The sequence below is a fragment of the Xenopus laevis genome, chromosome 3S (genome assembly GCF_017654675.1).
Source record: "Xenopus laevis strain J_2021 chromosome 3S, Xenopus_laevis_v10.1, whole genome shotgun sequence".
NCBI lineage: Eukaryota > Metazoa > Chordata > Amphibia > Anura > Pipidae > Xenopus > Xenopus laevis.
In genome coordinates, this window is record NC_054376.1 from 11,703,192 (window position 1) to 11,724,733 (window position 21,542).

Genomic DNA, 21,542 nt, shown 5'->3' on the forward strand with positions numbered 1-21,542 from the left:
TAACAGATTTTAGGTATGGGGATCCAAATAATGGAAAGATCCCTTATCCAGAAAACCCCAGGTCCTGAGCATTCTGGATAAAAGACCCCATTCCCAGTAACTTACAACTCTCTAGCTGCATGATGCACGTTTGGACATCCATTGGGAAATTTTTCAGGTCCATGGGACAAGCCAATGTCAGAGTCAGCCTGAAACAGAAACATAGGAAACAAGCCATGACCTGCAGTTCAGGAATCATATATAAATAAGAATTTATGCATAAATATGAGAGAGGAGATTAAATTTCATCAATACCTTATGCTATAAAGAACATTTCCAGTCTTGAAGATTCTCAACAACTTGTTGTCAGTTGTAATTTCATGGAAATTGGCCCCCTTTTCATTAGCAAAGAACAGATCTGGTTTCCAGATCGAGTCCAACATAGAAGGATCTAGGTCCAGTGAGTCATCTGGATATTCGCTATAAGCTAAGCGAGGATCATTCCACTGCTGACGCAGGAAAATATTCAGCCTGTAATCCTGGAAGCAGAAACACATATAACATTCAGGATGTGTTCAATCATATTTCATTCATCACAGTTTCCCTTTAAGCGCTTTTCTTCTTAAGACCCTTGCAAAGTTGCTTTGATAAATGAAGAGGATTAAATTCATAGAATTTTAAATCATTTAAATAATTTTTACATTTATATAATTGTATAGAAATTAAATATTTTGCATAGATGCTTATAGAATATCCAGCCCCATTTAAAAATCTTCTTACGGGGGAATGTAATAAAAGTCGCAAAGAACAAAACTATCTGCACAAATAAATAAAAATCTGCATTTTGCAATTTAATACTCTTCCTTAAACGGCTATTGCATTGTGAATTTTAATTGCGCATTGCCCATTTTAAAAGAAGTGCTTGAAGGTGTCGTAACAGCATTTTCAGTAAGAAGTTTTATTACATTCACTGCACGCTGGCGCAAAGTATAAAATTCGCAAACTTTCTTCCTCTGTCAGAATTGGTCGCTAAACAGTTTCCGGGTTCACAAAAGCTATACTAAATTTGTGCAGAAAATTTGTACCCACAAATGCCTAACTTTTTGCATTGCGAATATTTTTTTCCGTTACCCACTTTTATTACATTCCCCCATTAGTATTTTGTATATGCATTCAAAAGAACCAGCACTCCCATGTAAAAATTATCATTTATTTCTGTTGCATCAATGTCCAACGTTTCGGTCCTTGTTAGGACCTTCCTAACAAGGACCGAATTTTTACATGGGAGTTCTGGTTCTTTTGAATATTATGTTATATATACCTTAACCGTGCACCCCGGCTATACAAGCCGCAACAGTGTGTGCCTTGGAGTGCGGATACTCACTGGACTGTGATTTGGGTACCCTTGTAATTTTGCTAATTTGAATGCATGTAACTGCTCAATACTGATTACTGGCTACACCAAATTGATTGGATTAACTCGTTAAGCTTTGAACCTCCTCAGGTGTGTCCAATCATGAGAAAAGGTATTTAAGGTGGCCAATTGCAAGTTGTGCTTCTGTTTGACTAGCAGTGACAGCATGGGATCCTCAAAACAAAGATTGTTCAGTATCATGGTTTAGGAGAAGGCTACAAAAAGCTATCTCAGAGGTTTAAACTGTCAGTTTCAACTGTAAGGAATGTAATCAGGAAATGGAAGGCCACAGGCACAGTTGTTGTAAAACCCAGGTCTGGCAGGCCAAGAAAAATACAGGAACGGCATATGTGGAGGATTGTGAGAATGGTTACAGACAACCCAAAGATCACCTCCAAAGACCTGCAAGAACATCTTGCTGCAGATGGTGTATCTGTACATTGTTCTACAATTCAGTGCAATTTGCACAAAGAACATCTGTATGGCAGAGTGATGAGAAAGAAGCGCTTTCTTCACTCACTCCACAAACAGAGTCGCTTGTTGTATGCAAAAGCTCATTTAGACAAGCCACAGTCATTTTGGAACAACGTGCTTTGGACTGATGAGACAAAAATTTAGTTATTTGGTCATAACAAAAAGTGTACTGCATTCCAAGAAAAAACACCAGCTACCTACTGTCAAATTTGGTGGAGGTTCCATAATGCTGTGGGGTTGTGTGGCTGGTTCAGGGACTGGGGCCCTTGTTAAAGTTGAGGGTCGGATGAATTAAACCCAATATCAACAAATTCTTCAGGATAATGTTCAAGCATCAGTCACAAAGTTGAAGTTACGCAGAGGTTGGATATTCCAACAAGACAATGACCTTAAAACACACTTGGAAATCTACAAAAGCATTTATGCAGAGGGAGAAGTACAATACTCTGGAATGGCCGTCACAGTCCCCCGACTTGAATATCATGAAAAATCTATAGGATGTTTTGAAGCAGACTGTCCATGCTTGGCAGCCATCAAATTTAACTGAACTGGAGAGATTTTATATGGACAAATTGTCAAAAATACCACCAGCCAGAATCCAGACACTCATCAAAGGCTATAGGAGGCGTCTAGAGGCTGTTACATTTGCAAAATCTCTGTTGGGGTGCCCAAATTTATGCACCTGTCTAATTTTGTTATGATGCATATTTACTGTTAATGCAATAACCTGTATGTCACTGCTGAAATACTACTGTTTCCATAAGGCATGTTATATATTAAAAGGAAGTTGCTACTTTGAAAGCTCAGCTAATGATAAACAAAACTCCAAAGAATTAAGAGGGGTTCTTAAACTTTTTCATATGATTGTATGTGTATGTAGCCTGTTACTGTCTAAGTACAATAGAACAAAACAAGGTGATAATTTAATATTTATTTTTAATCTAGTGTTTAAGTATTGAAAGACTTTTCTCCAAAAAATACTAGATGAAAGATGAAAGATAGTGAAACAAGCTTGTCACACTTGGGACAATACGACTGAGGTTTGGTAGAATTGTTTTTAATAAAGAGTTTAGGTGCTTATTTTTGAATTCATGACTTGAAGGCAAACTTAAGTTGCATAAAAACTAGATGTACTGCCAAACAGAGCCTCCTGTCGGCTGCCAGTCCACATAAGAGCTGCCAATCACAGTTCAAATTTGTCACCTCAGCGTTTGTACACAGCGTTTACACTGCATTTTGGGGGGGGAGTTATTATTAATGGAATTAGCAAAACTTTCACCCATCTTGCAAAGTGGTGTAACCCCTTTTTGGCCACCCCCTGTGCCAAAGGTTATACATAACATATTTCTTATCAATACAGGTCCTGATTCCCTTTTGCTAAGTGAAAGGGTACTGGAAATTAACTCTCATGGCAGTGCCTCCACCTAATGGGATCTGGGAATACACCTGCGGGTGGCTTCATTAGGAAAACATTCAAACAACACAAATTGCTTTAACTTTATGTAATATTAAAGGCAAAGTAAAATATTGTATGCATTCACATAGCATGACCCACTACCTTGGGGAGCCTGTGACAGTCACATCCTGGCACCTCCCACACTACTCCTTTTGCAGACAAAGAGTCTCAATCCCTTTTCCCCAAAAAGCACCATTGTCCCCAAGTATCGCTACCTGCCTAAATACCTTTCCCACTGGACAAAGGTATTTGCTCCCACATGGTAGGCTCACAATCAAAGCCTGTTTTACAACAGAAGACATGCTGGATCCTTTCTTTTTCTACCCTCCATTGGGCACAACTCACCCTGGGGATTCACTCAGATGGGTAGGCTCATCCAGAGCTGGAACAGGCATCCACAGTGATGATTCAGTGAAGCACAAGCAGCTTGCTTTAACTCTTCAGGGTAATGCCCCCAACACTATCAACAGTGTGAGCATGACAAAACCCCTTTATTCCTCACAGCGCAGCTCCCAGCATTCTCCATAATGCGAGCACACACAGGCCTCCTCTGCTGAACTACAGCTCCCAGCACTCTCCATAGCACAAGTACACAAAAAGTCATCCAAGCTCTAAACCCGCATGGTTGAGCTTACCAGGCTCTGTAGTACCCTGCATCAGCCCCACAGGGCTATCAAACTCCTTTTAGCCCCTACATGTTTGCAGCAGTTTCTGTCCACTCAGTGAAAGTGAAATCAGCAATGGCTGTGAGCACATGGCTCTACCTATATAAAAACAGTTACTCAGCAGCAACACCTTCTAGCATCCTACGGTATCTGCCAGACAAGGGCTCCTGCCCCTCCCAATTCTCTAGGTAGACCCTGTAGCTGGAGAAGCAGGGGATTTCCACCATGTGGTTTCAGACCGTAGGGGAATTAACCCTACGGGACTCTCAGTGGCATAAAATCACTCCTCATGCCAATGAAAAGTGCACTCTAAAACACAAGGGTGCCTTGTGTTTAATGTCTGTCATAGACAAGTTAAAGGAAAACTATACCCCACAAATGTAGGTCTCTAATGCATAAACAGCTCATATGTAAAACCCTGCTTCATTTAAATAAACCATTTTCATAATAATATACTTTTTTAATAGTATGTGCCACTGTGTAATCATAAATAGAAAATTGCCATTTTAAAAAATAAGGGCCACCCCCTGGGATCGTACGATTCACGGTGCACACAAACAAACCAAAGATATTGGGTCACATGAGCCAATTAACAGACAGAGTTCTGTCTTTTTGCTTCAACACTTCTTCCTGTTACCGTTAGAGTTGTAGTATTTCTGGTCAGGTGATCTCTGAGGCAGCACACAGACCATCAAAAAATGGTGGTTCAGTTTGGTAAGATTCTTTAATATGCCACTTAATATGATGTAAACTATCTGTTGCTTAAGTGTTCATTTTGGGGGTATAGTTTTCCTTTAATTAGACAGCTCCCTAACTCCTTGTGCCCATTGATGCTCCAAAGCTTTGCTACCCCATATAAATACAGTGCTGCCGAATGCACTTGTTTTTGCAGTTTGGATGCTACCCACAATTAGTTAATGTGGGCTCCATTTATGGAACAGATACATTAACCACGCACAGTGTTTTGGTAGGTAATGAAACAGTAAATGCATTCCCCCTTTAAACTTGTGTGAATGCATGGTACCTCTGTATAAGTTCTAATGTACATCAGCCGTAGGCAACAACAATTCTAACAAGAGAGACGCAGCCAATAATGGCCGTGACTCACGCTTCTCTCATTCCATCCCATTTCCCTGCGCTGACTGGTCGGACATTGCTGGTGTGGGTTTGGCTTCAGCCTGCCACTCTCTCTGCAGTATGAAAAACTATAGGAAGAAAGGGGGAAGAAAAACAGTAAACCGTCTACAAATTGGCCTGCGTTCAAGGCAATAAAGGAAAGCAATTACACAAAAAGCCGCAAGGAGTGAAATCTGAAATGAGGAGCCAATTCTTATAACAAACAGACGTTTATTTTTTCCGTTCAGCTACGTAAATAATTTATCCATTCGTAGATACAAACATGAAAATAAACAATCCCCCAAATGTAATATACTTCTATAGATATCTGGATGGGGGCGTCTCGGAGAAAATCAAAATGTGCAGCCAAGTGCTGTGGGTTTATGTCTGCGGGAGGGGCAGCCCTGATAGATTTAATGCTGTATACACTGCTTGCTGCAGATATCTAAGCCAATATATAATCCAAGAACTTTAACATGCTGCTAATCAATACATAGAGGGTGGGGGCGAGGGCTAAAGGCTGCCGGAGAAACAAACTGCTGCGGGAGCTCAGAACGCTTTGTCATTCATCTATGCGAAACCAACTAACCAAATATATATTGGTATGGGACCTGTCATTTGGATCTTCATACCTTAAGTCTTCTATAAAATCATATAAATATTTAATAAACCCAATAGGATGGTTCTGATTCCAATAAGGATTCATTATATTTTAGGTTGGATCAAGTACAAGCTACTGTTTTATTATTACAGAGAAAAAGGAAATCATTTTTAAAAATTTGGATTATTTGGATAAAATGGAATCTATGGGAGATGGACCTTCTGTAATTTGGATCTTTCCAAATAATGGATCCCGTACCTGGATATACAGTATAATCACAGGGAGCTTTGATTTAATTGGGGGAGGGGGGACCTGCAAGGGTGATTAGCCCAGGTCTCAATTTTTTGGGGGGGGGGTCCTAGACAAGATGGTGTAAGGAGACAAAAATACTAGAATACATGTAGGGCAAATTTATTATGTGGTGTAAAAAACAGAGGAATAGTTCACCAGCCATCGCCATGTAAAAAAACACTGTACAATTTGTGTACATTTTTTGCTCGCTTTTTCTTTGAGCAGCTACTGCCGGAACTTACTTACAACAGTCTGAAGCAATGTAAAATAACAGCAGAAAATCTGGCGTTTGCATGGCGTAAAATATCGCTCACCTTGATATGTTCACTGTTTATTTTACACAGATTTTACTGTTTTTCCAGCAAATTTCGTCATGAATGTAGCATATAAATGCAGCATATAAATGTAGCATATAAATGTAACATATTAATGTAACATGTAAATGTAGCATATAAATGTAACATGTAAATGTAGCATATACAGTAAATGTAGCATATAAATGTGATTTATAAATGTACCATATAAATGTAGCATATAAATGTAGCATATAAATGTAACTTATAAATGTAGCATATAAATGCAGCATATAAATGTAGCATATAAATGTAGCATATAAATATAACATATAAACGTAGCATATAAACGTAACATGTAAATGTAGCATGTAAATGTAACATATAAATGTAACATATAAATGCAGCATATAAATGTAGCATATAAATATAACATATAAACGTAGCATATAAACGTTACATGTAAATGTAGCATGTAAATGTAGCATATAAATGTAGCATATAAATATAACATATAAACGTAGCATATAAATGTAGCATTTACTGTAAATGTAGCATGTAAATGTATCTTAATAAATAGGCGCTGTGTCTAAAATTGGCAAGGTTCTGTCAGGGAAAGGACTGGTTACTGTGGGATAGTGTATAGCTTAAGGCAAGACTGTACCAGGGGCAGGGTGGTACAGTGTGTATAGCAGGGGTGCCCAGGACGTCGATTGCAATCTACCAGTAGATCCCTGTCATGCTCCTGGTAGGCCGCAACCTGGGACCCGAAAGTAAGCAACGGCTGGGCTGAGAGCAGAGGGGAAGGACACGGGAAGGAGGACGGACTGCCCAGAGGGGAAGGACACAGGATGGGAGAGCACAGAGGGGAAAGACACAGGATGGGAGAGCACAGAGGGGAAAGACACAGGATGGGAGAGCACAGAGGGGAAGGACACAGGATGGGAGAGCACAGAGGGGAAAGACACAGGATGGGAGAGCACAGAGGGGAAGGACACAGGATGGGAGAGCACAGAGGGGAAGGACACGTGAGGGAGGGCAAAGAGGGAAAGGATACTGGATGGGAGAACACCGAGGTGAAGGACACAGGACGGGAGAGCACAGAGGGAAAGGACACGCGACGGGAGAGCACAGAGGAGAAGGACACGGGAGGGAGAGCTCAAAGGGAAAGGACACGGGAGGGAGAGCTCAGAGGGAGAAAGGGCTGAGAGCAGGGAAAGCTGAGAGCAGCAAGCATGGAGGGGGAGGTAGTGTGTTCAAACTTTCATAACCTGCCAAATCTTGTAAAATGAACTTTGTAATCAGGGGGTGTGGCCACAAAAAATGGGTGTGGTCAAAAAATCTGCTGCGCGTTATTAAAGTAAATCTCCTGATGGGGCCAGGTGTCGAGAGTAGTTCCCAGTGTAACAAAGTCTGGGCACCCCTGGTGTATAGTAAGCAGGCCTCCATCAGGGAGGTAACACAATTAGGGGTCCCATGGCATGGGGTGGTCCGCCTTGCAAAGGGAGTGAGACTGGTGGGGACTGGGTGAGTTTAGGAGGATTGTGGCCAAAATGTATATGTAATTGGGCTGTGGCCATGGCAGATCAAAAACATGACTACATACATACAGCAGGGTAACAACTCCATTTCATTGAGCAGCTATAAAGTAAGCAGGTCCCATGGTCCGCCCCCCCCCCCCCCACCATTTTCCCTGGCAGGGTCATGCTTCCTCTATAGTTACACCACTGCATAACCCCCAAAATATGTGATGGTGTGTCTAGTAAGGAAAGATGACAATTAAAAGTTTGCAGTGTTGCATGGCAAGATGGTACTGTACGTGGGCATATGACTAGGATAGTTTTTGTAGCAAAGCAAAATGGAGTCATGGGATGGGGCTATAACCCCTGGGACAGTGTGTATTGTAATTGATGATCATTTCAGAGGAAGAGCATGTACCTCTGGAGTTGGGAGTATTGTAAGGCAAGACTGTATCAGGGAAAGCACATGTGAATGTGTGATAGTAAGTGGTAATATGGTAACTGCTGGTTAATGTGTAAAGTCATGCAAGATATATAAGGGCATGGGGGTTTAGATTGCAAGCCTTCATAAACCTACTGTCTAAAGCTGACCATGCATGTGATGATCTGCCACCAATATGCCCAACAGAGGTAACTAGGCAGAGACAATTGTATAACTGGATTATAATTTGAGCCATGCAGGTCATTGGGATGAGGACTACATCACCACACAGATGTGGTTCCCAATCTGATGTGAAAATTAAACCTGCCCGATCCATATCTGCTTGATTTTTCACCAGATTTCAGTCGGGCAGGCCTGTCAGGTGGCACTTTACATGGACCAATAAGCTGCCCAGAAGGAAGCTTTCATTTTCTCATGTATGGCCACCTTAAAGGGATACTGTCATGCATTTTTTTCAAAATGCATCAGTTAATAGTGCTTCTCCCGCATAATTCTGCACTGAAATCCATTTCTCAAAAGAGCAAACAGATTTTTTTATATTTCCTTTTGCAATCCGACATGGGGCTAGACATATTGTCAGTTTCCCAGCTGCCCCCAGTCATGTGACTTGTACTCTGATAAACTTCAGTCACTCTTTACTGCTGTACTGCAAGTTGGAGTGATATCACCCCCTCCCTTTCCCCCCAGCAGCCTAACAACAGAACAATGGGAAGGTAACCAGATAACAGCTCCCTAACACAAGATAACAGCTGCCTGGTAGATCTAAGAACAACAGTCAATAGTAAAATCCAGGTCCCACTGCGACACATTTAGTTACATTGAGCGGGAGAAAATTAACAGCCTGCCAGAAAGCAGTTCCATCCTAAAGTGCTGTTTCTTTCTGAAAGCACATGACCAGGCAAAGTGACCTGAGATGCACCTACACAACTAAAATACAACTATGTGTTACAACTAAACTAAATATTACAACTAAAGAAAAGAAACTTATTGGTTCAGGAAAGAACTTTTACCTGGTAGAGTGAATTATTTGCAGTGTAAACAGAACAGAAAAACTACATAATAAAATCATGACAGAATCCCTTTAAGTTTGCTTGTATAACAATTGTTAAGAACAATATATATGCTTTATATATATACTGTATATACAGTAAGCTATACAACATGCAGCCTCTAGCCATTGTTGCACAACAACTGTCAGTCTTTATATGCCTGGGGATAGAGGGATTTGCATCAATAAGATCAGAAGTTGGATTACCACTAATGCCCCTTATCTGCATTCTGTGCACTGAGCCCAACAGGCTACCAGATAATGCGGCTGGGCCCCAGCACTGCGAGTCGTGTGATGTCACCTTGATCTCTGTACAAATCTGCTGACACATCAGCCTGTCATTGGCAAGAACTGCATTAAGTAAATGTAATTATCTGAATGCCATTTCCCCATTCCTCATTAGGACCCTGCTCAATATGCTATAAATAAAGGCGCATCCTTCATCGTTTGGAATGGTTCCGCTTTATTCAAATGATTTACACGAAATTCTTCTCAGACGTCAAGACAATGTCGCTGACTCACTGCATAGGAAACTCAGCCTCCGGGCCCAGTTCTCCTGAATTTTGCTGAATGGAATCATTTATGACGCAGAAAGCCAAATTGGTGGCTGAGAGACAAAGTATCAAACTGTTAAGGTGGCCATAGACACACAGATCCGATCGTACGAATCGAGGATTCGTACGATTTTCGGATCGTGTGTGGCGTGTCCCGACTTCTTTCGTCCGGCGGAGATCGGTCGTTTGGTCGATCGGTCAGGTTTGATTTTGACCCGACCGATCCCGCCGGAACCCAGGGCACATCGTAATCGGATCGTTCGGCCATGCGGCCGAACAATCTGATTACACCCGATATAGCCATGTTTGTTTAATGGCATATCGGGGAAAGATCCGCTCGTTTGGCGATGTTGCCAAACGAGCAGATCTTTGCATCTATGGCCACCTTAAGGGTCACTACTCTAGGTTACAGGTACTTCTTATACAGTCTGTTATCTGGAGACCTGCTATCCAGAAAGCTGCAAAAGACTTCCCTACCATGCTCCTTAGGGTCCCATTTAAACAAACAATTCTTCTTTTGTTACTGGTCTGCTTTTTAGCTGCACTAAAACTGGTGTTCAATACCACCCCTAGCTTCATGTGCTCCATCACTGAGCTATAATTATTTCCCAGACTAATTGCTGCCATTTGAGGCTACTTATTACTCTCCATAGGGCCACTATGAAGAATCATATGGCCTCATGCTATATAGTTGGAAAAGGCCAACCTACTGCCTCTCTGGATCCTGCCACCTATTAAGAATACAGCCCAAGTTTATAACCAAAATGCCTCACATCTGCTCAGAGTAGAACCAAAAAGAATATTTGTAACCAACACAAACCCCAACCTCCAATACACATTGTATGAAGGAGGCCACAAAGCATCCGCAGTACTGTGCTGCAAAACTTTTATTCCAAAATACTCAAGAAAGGGTCCTTGCTGACTCGAAACACATTGTGTATTTTGGAATAAAAGTTTTGCAGCACAGTACTGTGGATGCTTTGTGGCCTCCTTCATACAAAGTGTATTGATGAATCTTTTGTTCTTTATCTTTACGATGTGACCCAATTAAGAAGGTAAGCCCACTTACTAAAAGCTAAGGGAAGTGCTAGGAAAATTGCATAGGTTTGAAACCCCAACCACCATTGGTCTGCATGTCAGATCTGTCCACAAGTTACCTTACATACCACCCCCTGCTCTACATGTCACCTCCAACTTTCCCCGGTTGGTGTGCATGTCACTTTCCAACCGAGCTGGGTCCATCTATCTCACCAAGGACAATCTCTGCCGCTCCCCTTCTACTTATGCTCTCTCATCATTGCACCCAAAGCAGCATTCCTCTTTTGCCTACCCCTAGATTCCCATAGATCCAGCCCTGAATCTCCCTTTAATCCCACAACAAGCCTTACATAGTCCATGACTTCTATATTATTTGGCACATCTCTTTCTAATAGCTGTGAGAGTGTGTCCTGGATGCTCTGCAAATTCTCTGGTGGGTCCTTGGGGGCATAGACATAGAATGACTCTTCATCTTGAAGATTGGCAACGTTTGACCAAGATTTAATAGTACTTAGGAGTCTTAGAAACCAAGTAAAGGGTCAGACAGTCAAACATGTACAAATACTGAAGTTGCATGAAGACAGAAGGAAGAGAAACAGATGCTGAGAGAGGGATAGTGAAGATAAACTTGATTATTTCAGAGACAGTACAGAATTTATTGGTTGTTTTTCTAAAGTTTCTCATTTCAGTATGCTGAAGCTTATATTAAGTTCTCATTTTTGCAAAATTCCCCTTTAAGTGATTTAATGGTTTAATGGAGAAAAGGGGAATCAAATCCTAGACACTTATAACCTTAGCCCAAGAACAATGCACACTAAGAAAAGCGCAGTAAGTACCCCAACATAATAACTTATCTTATTAATATCAGTTAATTGCAAGGAATTACATATCCGAAACGATTTTTGTGATCCCTCCTTATCCCTCCGTCTACTCAAGAATAATGTATGGAACTTTTATAGACTTTTTATATTTAAATTTTCCCTTTCTAAAAATCTACCCTTCGGCCATATAATCCCCTGAAACTGACCAGAGTCATTCATCTGAGATGTTCTGTTTGATGAGCTCTAATAGGTCTAAGCGATACTGGCTTCTCTGATTAAACTACTAAACATGGAGCCAGTGAGAGACTGTATGTCAGCTTTCTTTGTTAAACGAATTATCCCATGTGCCACTCTTGAGTCTTGTCATGGTATAAACAGTGTGTAAAGTGAGGACAAATCATTTAGAATAAGTTCTATCAGTAGAGAAGTGATTATATATATATATATATATATATAAACAATCCACCCAATATATATCCTCATCTTTGTAGTGCATATATATCAGTCATTTAGCAAGGAATCTAATATTTCATCATTATAAATGCTTATTAGCGACCCTGAAGTGTTGTTGATCTCAAGGTTTTCTCTCCTGGGGATGGATTTTCTCCTAGGTTGTAAAAATCAATAATTGATTTTGTTCAATTCCTTAACAGGATACAGAAAATTTAATTTATTTTGCAGTCACAGATATAAGCAATGTAACTCGGGTATAAGTTCAAGTATACCAATGGAATATACTATTGCTTTTTTTTTGCCAATTCGCAAAGAGAACAAATTTGCAAATAAAAATTCACAAGCAATGCGATATTCTTCATTAGGCTTTTATTGCATTGCAAATCTTAATTGCGCATTGCGAACCTTTAACACCTGCTTGAAGGTGGGGAAAACTTTCATTAAAGGGGTTGTTCACCTTCCAAACACTTTTTTTCAGTTCAGTAGTTTTCAGTCTAAACAAAGACTTTTTTCAATTTCTTTCCATTTTTTATTTTTTTAACGCTTGGACATCCAGGAGCATTCTTGAGCTGTTACAATTTTCTACATTTAGTTGATGCAATTCTCAGCAGTATCTGTGGAATATTAGCTTCTATTGTGTCAATTCTAACAGCTGCCTTTAATGAAACTCAGGGATTCTGCTCAGCAGGGACAAAAATAACAAATATATCAACTAAAGGTATCAATTCAAAACAGTTAAAGAGTCGGCGACCCCACCCCTCCTCCCAGAGCTGCTTCAGTAGATGAAAAATGAAACTTTACACTTCAATATTTAGAAAAATAGTCACAAATAGAAAATACAAAGTAATTGGAAAAAAAAATCTATATTTCCGGTGATCTATCCGAAACCAACTGAACTGAAAAATGTGTTTGAAGGTGAACAACCCCTTAAAGGTCTGGCCACACAGGAAGATTCGGGAAGATTAGTTGCCAGGCGACAAATCTCCTCTTCGTCGTGTTGACTAATCTCCCCGATCTGCCTTCCCCCGACCCCCACCTTCCGCCGGCTAAAATGTAAATCGCCTAGAAGCAGGCACACGGAACGCTTTGTTTTCCAAAGTCGACCGTAATTGCCTCACGAGGAAACTTCGGGTGACTTCGGAAAACGAATCGCTCTGTGTGCCTGCCCACAGGCGATTTACATTTTAACCGACGGAAAGCAAATCGGGGAGATTTGTCGCCCGATGACTAATCTCCACAAATCTGCCCATGTGGCCAGACCCTTCAGAAGTTTTATTACCTACACGATGCACCCGAACTTTAAAATGTGCAATTGCTATCCTACTGTCTTGTGAGGGGCAAAGTGTTCAAAAGGCACAATTGTTCACTTTGCAAACATTTATTCACTTTGCGAACTATTTGTGAATGATTTTTGTGTTAGCGAACAAAATATTACATTCCCCCATTAGTGGTCAGCTGCATTGAATCAAAACCTATAAAGGACAAGAAAAGGCTTATTCACTGTCGGTGACAAAATATAAGCGATAAGAGATTGAATTATTTAATTTTTTTCCCCTGGCCGGTGATCCTATTTCCAAAAATGCTCTAAGCTGCAGAACAGACTGCATGTCATGGTTGGCACCCTGAATTCAGAACCGATGCCAAGCACCCTGGTATCGGCTCATGCTTCTGCCTGTAGCAGCCGCCTTTGACCTTGGGAAGGAGCCCTCAGCTACTCAGATGCCGCCAGGTCTTATATCGAGAGGTGCAAGGCGAGGGGTTCTGAACAGGCAAAGGGGCTCAACGGTATGCAAAGTCTTTGGGCAGAAGACAGAATCATAGTCGGGGCAGGCCGGGTCGGGGCAGGCAGAGTACAAACGATGTCAGGCAGGCATGGGTCAAACCAGGAAGTCAATCCGAAGGATTAGGCAGAAGAGGTAGTCGGTAATCAGGCAGGGGTCAGGATACTAGAGTTCAGAATCATCGAAAGCCAGGCAGAGGTCAAAAACAGATAACAGGAACAGAATACAGATTTCAGCAAAAAGCTCAGAAGCAGTCCTGTAGCTTTAATAAGCTATTTATACTTTCAAATTTCTGGCGTCATCATGCCAGCACGCCTGCACCAATAAATCTCGTAGAAGCGTGCCGCACGCTACCTAATGAACCGGCGCCGGATTAACAGAACTACGCGACGGGCATCCCTGCCATCCCCCCACTAGACCACCAGGTACTATTGTTACACTGCTGCACAGAGATCATACCCTATATCCAGGCATCCCCTATATATGTTCTAGAGCAGGGGTCACCAACCGTTTTTAGCCCGGGGATAAAAAAAAGAGCCAATTTTTTCCCAAGGACCGGGAGGGGGGGGTCGGTGTTTTGGGGTCAGGGAGGTTGTTGGAGGGGGTCAGAGGGGTCCAATTTGGGAACGCCGCATTCATTGTTGGGCGGCCCATTTAAGAACTGTCCGCAACCTGGTTCTAAGGTTTGCTGCTTTTCATAAAACAGACCTGCAGGATTTATGTCCACATTTTCCATTATCATTACATTAAGGCAAAGTACAAAGTTAGTTATATGACATTCCCAAGTCACAGAAGAAAAACGTTGCCTATAATTTAATAAGTAATTTGTGATCATTTCTTGAATGCCTGCAGTCTCAATTATACTTGCCATCATTATATCTTTACTTTTGGTTCTTGGGGGAATTCTGAGAGTTTGACAAAGACAAAAAAAAAAAAAAAAGTTTCCTGTGCAGAAGAAAGCGACTTATTCATTTTATTAATGGGGCCTGAAGAATAATTTTGTTTCTATTAATTGTTCTTTTGGTGCCGAAAACGCCATGGTGCTCCTGCACTTCAAATATTTAATCAAAGAAACAAATCCAAATCGTTTCTAAAATGTGTGTTCTGAGATTTTAAATCATTTGGCATCATTAAAAGTCATGTTCTGGAATCGTATTCACAGACAAATCTGTTTCCTTTCATCTTGGTGTCAGAAGGAGGTATCACTGGGGGGCCCAGAACTATTGGGTGAATGTAATAAAAGTCAAAAATATTCGAAATTTCAAAAATGATGCCTTTGCGCAATCCAATTTTTCTTTGCATGAATTTAATATCGCTTTTGCAGACCAGGAAACTGTTTAACGACCTCTTGTGACAGTATAAGAAGGTTTGCACATTTTATGTTTGCGCCAGTGCGCAGTGAATGTTCTTCTTTTTGCGACTTTTAATAAATTTCCCAAAATATGCTAAAATGTATTTTCTCTCATGCAGCATGGAATTCTTGCTTTGCAACTTTTTTTCAGACCTATGTTCATTTGGGATTGGTAACTTTCTAAAATGTCCTACTTCAACCTCTATAAGCAGCCATTAGAGTGCTCTAGTCAAGCCGACTGACTGGGTTTAAGACTCTTGAAGCTGCTTTTAGAAGGGTCTAGTCCAGCAAACTGATAGAGCTTAAAGCTCCTTAAACTGGACATACCAACAAACTGGAACACATTGGTATGATCCTATTGATTTGCCCCATGGCCCATCAAAATTGGAGCCTAGGAGAGCTGTTAGCAGAAGATCACATCAATGCGCTGGTGCAATCCCCACCTGACAGAATTTTTATACCTGCCCAATAGATTATTCTAGTTTATGTTTGGACGCAGTTTGTTGGGAGGGCCCCCCACATAGACTAATAAGCTGCCAACTTTGTCTGGAAGGGCCAAGTCTGCAGCTGTTTTTGGCACGTTTATGTCCATATAGCTGCAGATAGAGTGGTCTAGTCTAGCCTACTGCCCGAGTATAGAATTCCCTACACATGTCCTGTTGTGAGCTACAGTCTACCATATTGTTATAGCTTAAACGAGAACTCAACCGTAACATTAAAAAACCCCTACCCCCCCAAAAAGAAATACAAATAAAAAAAAAAACACCCTACCCCCCTACTCTACATAGACCTCCTCCCTCCAGCCTAAGTGTTAGCCTGGACAAATGCCCCTAACGTTTTACTTACCCCTCGATGCAGATTCAGGCATTGGAGTTCATGGGCACCATCTTCTTCTTTTCCAAAAACTTCAGAGTGAGACCGGCGTGTCGGTGCATGCGCAGTTGGAGCAGTTTTCTGTTTCGCGGCAACTTCCATGCGCTGAAACTCACGAAAATTGCCGAATCGATGGTCTCATTCCGAAGTTTACCCAAGCGGCTGAAGATGGTTCCCTTGAACTCCGATGCCTGAATCTCCACCAAGGGGTAAGTAAAATGTTAGGGGCATTTGCCTGGGGTAACACTTAGGCTGGGGGTGGAGGTAGGGGGGTCTATGGAGGGGGGTAACGTTAGGGTTGAAATCTCCTTTAAAAATGAGCACCGTCATGGTGGATGACTTCTGGACAAAGTCAAAGATGCATGGACTAAGATAAGTACAGCAGTGTCTCCTTTGCCACTCAAACCTAGGTGGTAATTGAGTTGAGAACAAAGGCCAGTAATTTATAATTCCCCTAAATTTTCCACCTTTCTGTCCAATTTTTTCTGTAACTTGCATTTAAATACATTCGCATCTCTTCCGAATCCACTACAGCTGCCCACTATATCTGCCCAAATAGTGTCATAACCCTGTCCTGTAACATAATCACCCCACCAGTAACATGATTCCACCTCCTCCTCACCTCCCCAAATGCCCCAATAAAGGTGGCAGCCCTAGATACAGGGTAGGGGCATAATTGTAGGGCCCTCTAATCCTATTGTACTCTGTAACCACTTGTTTGTCATCCACCATGTATTCCCTGTTTGTTATAACCAAGGTAAAGCACTGTGTATCTTGTCGGTGCTATATATATAAATGATGATGATGAATTACAGAGGGAGCAGACCCGTGACTGCTTGGTGGTTAAGGCCCAGTGAGGCACTGACTGATGATTATATGTTTCTGAATAATGTCTTATTACCAGTCTTTAGGGTCCCTTATATGATTTTGCTCTAGGGCCCAGTAATGTAAAATCCAACAATTTTGTCAAAGAATATGAAGGGTTAACCGGTGCCTAAGTTCTTCCAGCACAAGGATATATTGACAGCGTTTCCATTTAAACACAATCAGGCCACATCATTTAATCAGCAGCTCAATTAACACACAAGCCGCTATTTAGCGCATAACAAAAATCATAATAACAATAAAAAAAAAAAGGATTCAAAGGGCTTGATTGATTTTTGTCTCAGGCTTCCATAAACTTTCCTTTTTTAATAACTCTCCTCCCAGGGAGTCAAAGTTAGAACAGAACGTTCATTTTGTTCCTGTCTCCAAATATCAATAACATTGTGATTTCTTAGCAGGTTATACAGCAGCTCTCTCACCCACGCACAAACTCTGCTCTAGGGGGGCAGAGAAAGCAAGCGACTTCTATCTCATAGGCTGAAACGCGTGAGATGGAATTTATTTTCCTATTTCATCTTATATATATAATATAATTATAAATATTTAAGAGGGAAATATATTTTGACATTAAAGGGATTCTGTCATGATTTTTATGGTGTAGTTTTTATTTCTAAATGACACTGTTTACACTGCAAATAATTCACTCTACAATATAAAATTTCATTCCTGAACCAGCAAGTGTATTTTTTAGTTGTAATATTGGTGTGTAGGTGCATCTCAGGTCATTTTGCCTGGTCATGTGCTTTCAGAAAGAGCCAGCACTTTAGGATGGAACTGCTTTCTGGTAGGCTGTTGTTTCTCCTACTCAATGTAACTGAAGAAGTCGCAGTGGGACCTGGATTTCACCATTGAGTATTGTTCTTAGATCTACCAGGGAGCTGTTATCTTGTGTTAGGGAGCTGCTATCTGGTTACATTCCCATTGTTTTGTTGTTAGGCTGCTGGGGGGGGGAGGGAGGTGATATCACCCCAACTTGTAGTACAGCAGTAAAGAGTGACTGAAGTTTATCAGAGCACAAGTCACATGACTGGGGGCAGCTGGGAAACTGACAATATGTCTAGCCTCATGTCAGATTTCAAAATGAAATGTAAAAAAAGTCTGTTTGCTCTTTTGAGAAATGGATTTCAGTGCAGAATTCTGCTGGAGCAGCACTATTAACTGATGCATTTTGAAAAAAAAAACATTTTTTTCCCATGACAGTATCCATTTAAAGGGTTTCCAAACATTTAATATGGGGAAAAATAGTAAAGGTTATCCATCTAAACATTGTAAGTGAAACCGAGTATTTGACACTTGCAGTTCAGGCTCCAGCCAAATTTTCTAGGGTGAAGACTTGGATCTTTCCAAATAATACAGCGCTGTATTTATGAGGAGCTGACAGCATGAATGTGCAAGGGCCCTAAGGGATCTAATTTTGCTTCTCCTTAGCCAATACAGGAGTTAGTTTCTTTTCTGGTGTTAAAACACAAGCAAAGAAACTGATTCATTTGCCATTAAGGGGCATATTTATCAAGGGTCGTATATCGAATTGAAAATACTTCAAAATTCGAATTCAAAAAGACCAACCGAAGTGAAGCGGAAGGTTTTTTGGGTCGAAGAGTTCCATATTCAGCCATATTCGAATCGGATGATGGAAGGAACAGCGCATTTGATCGAATTCAATTTGAAGTTTCCCCCCCCAAAAAAATTGATTTAAGTCCACCAATTGATTCCAAATAGGTTCTAAGCGGTCCCCCATAGGCTAAAATAGCACTTCGGCAGGTTTTAGATGGCGAAGGGTCGAAGTCAAAGTTTTAAAGAAGTACACAAAAAATAGCTTGAAATTCTAAGTTTTTAAATCCGAAAATTCACCTCGACCTTTGATAAATCTGCCCCTTAGTGTAGTGCTCTTGAACTTGCACATTGGCCAATGGCCAATTGTAACTGACCCAAAAAAAATAAACTTTTAAACATACCAGCAGCCTTATGTGTAATGTAATGGTTGCTACAGGTGTGCTGTACTATACAACTGCCTTGAGAATGTTGTGTAAGTAATAGGCAATCCGATTTGCACCTAACTGAATCTGCCATTACTCTGGAATGCCCACATTGCCGCAACAGTGCCAGATTTACAAGACAAATGCAAATTCTGTGTCTGTTTTGATAAATCCGGCGCAAGTTGTGCCGTGTAATTTTTCAGTGTGAATGCAATGATGTGGGGGAAAAACATGGCCATTTGAGCGTATATTTAAGTTCTTTGCACACATCACAAGACCGTAGAGTATCTAGACGTTTTTTGGACTCCACTGCGGAATCATTTTAGGGTCCCAATAAATAAGATATTTCCCAGAAATACACTGAAACTGCTAATCAGTTCAGGTTGACCTGAAACCTGAGGGTGACCTAAGGGTTGAGCACCAGTTGGACAGGTTCAGGTTGAAAATTGGCCAACCATTGTGGGTTAGATTTGGGTGCGGGTCAGACTGAGGAATCTTGAAGATTCCTTGGGGCAGATTTACTAACTGGCAAATTTTTGCCGGCATCCGTTTCTCACCCATCGCAACACTTGCACCAGGTGCAAATGTGCTCAGACTACACCAATTCACTAATATGTGGAGTTTCGTCCTGGGCTTCAAACGCTGGCGACTTTTTGCTAGCGTTACTTCGGCAGTGCGAGCATTTCAAAGTGAAGATGCGCTAGCATTTATTTCTGCCTACCGAAAATTCACTAGTGATCTTGCGCTCAGGTCAATTTGCATAGTGCGGGAAATTTAAAGTTTTATGGAAGTCTTTATGTTAAATGTCAGTGCAAATACTTAAAAATTCCACTTTTTAAAACACATGTCCAGGGAAAATCTAATATAAGCAATTATAAAACAACTGGATTTGCTGAGTAATTATTGAAGACGTTTCACTACTCATCCGAGCAGCTTCTTCTTCTTCAGTTTGAACTGAAGAAGCTGCTCGAAGTGGCAGAAGATTGAGGAAGATCTGGCTGCTTTGTAGCACTTCATCTGGTCTGAGGTGGCGAAGGCAACTCTGGCGAAAGTGGTAACGTTCAGTAAAATCCGCATTTCAGTGAATTTGCGGAGTAACTAGCGTTCGGCAGAATGGAAAGTCGCCTGGCGATAGAGTTCGAATCACCGATAGCGCCTGTCTCTATCACTAGTGAATTGGCACCCGTGCCTGTTAGTAAATTGGCGATGTCCCTGCGGGTGGCCAACCCTAGCGAATTGGCGCTAGTGTTCGCCACTTCGCACCTTAGTAAATCTGCTCCTTAGTCTTGGAACCAGAGCTACACACAGAAGTAAGGTACAGAGTGGGAAGATGCAGGTATTGGTCAGGTGCGATCCTACAATGGCAACATTTTGCGGATTAAGGTTAGTGTGAGTTAAGGTTTTCCTGACCCGCTCATCAATACTTCTGAGCTCCCAGCAAATTTAGGTTCTGTTTCTTGTACAAATACTATATTAAACAAATAGTATATGAATTTCGAGGTGTGTTTATTTGCTGTTGTATGGATGACTTTGTAGATTTAGCCTGAAGGACCTTTTACAAAGTCAACATTAACAGAAAACTGTGGGATGGATTAGAATAAGAAGTGTAATGAAGGTAGGCACCTATGGAATTTCCACATGACGAATTTCAGCTTGTTGACTTTAAGGGCCTTAATGGAGAAGGAAAGGCTTTGTGCACTTGGGGGTGCCAAATGTTATGCACCCCCAAGTGATTGTATTGACTTACCTGAAACCCCGGGCCGGTGCTCCTATCAGCAGAAAACTGCACCGGGGTTATACCAGTGAGCACCACGGAGCGATACTCTTCCGTCTTCTTCTTGCTTCAAATTTCCCGGGTCAAACACATGCGCAGTTGAACGAAAAAGCCAACTTTTTAGTTAAAGTTGTGCTTTTTGTACTACTGCGCATGCAGAAGAAGCCGGAAGAAGATCGCTCTGTGGTGATCACTGGTATAACCCAGGGCCGGTGCAGTTTTCTAGTAAATACAATCACTTTGGGGTGCCTAACATTTGGCACCCCTAAGTGCACAAAGCCTTTCTTTCTCCTTTAACGGTCAACTCTGAACAGGTACAATAAGTGCCTTGGATTTATCTGTATAGTTTTAAAGAAAAACAATATTTTAACATCTATATAAATATGGAAAATAATTTTCTTCGATCAGATTTCTTTTTGTAATCAATTGTAATCATGATCAAAGAAAGGAGTTGTGGGCCTAGAGCTATGGGTGGTTGGGGAGCAGTTATAAAAATAGATGGGATCTCCTCTTCACATCCTCATAAATCCCATATGGTTTATGAGATCACATGCTCCCAAAAAGTGCCAGGCCCTAGGCAACCTGGCCAACAGGACTGGGCCAGGTGCCCCAGGCAACCATATGTTCATGCACGAACAAGCACGCGCATCCAGAATAGAGGAATTGCTGCAGCAGATGGGGGACACAAGGGTCCGAACTAGGGGTACGTGGCAGAAGAGGTACAGTGCCTGGCATCC

General features: G+C 41.3%; 1 protein-coding gene across 2 annotated transcripts in view; it reads right to left on the reverse strand.

Annotated features, from left to right (window-relative positions):
- The window catches only part of glra1.S (glycine receptor alpha 1 S homeolog), a 102,813-nt gene that overhangs the window by 26,003 nt on the left and 55,268 nt on the right, over positions 1–21,542 (reverse strand). For both annotated transcript variants that reach the window (XM_041588004.1, XM_041588003.1), the window contains exons 4-5: positions 295–518; positions 106–188 (exon numbers count right to left, since the gene is read on the reverse strand). In XM_041588004.1, coding sequence (XP_041443938.1) covers positions 106–188; positions 295–518 — 307 coding nt within the window. The remainder of the gene's footprint in view (positions 1–105; positions 189–294; positions 519–21,542) is intronic.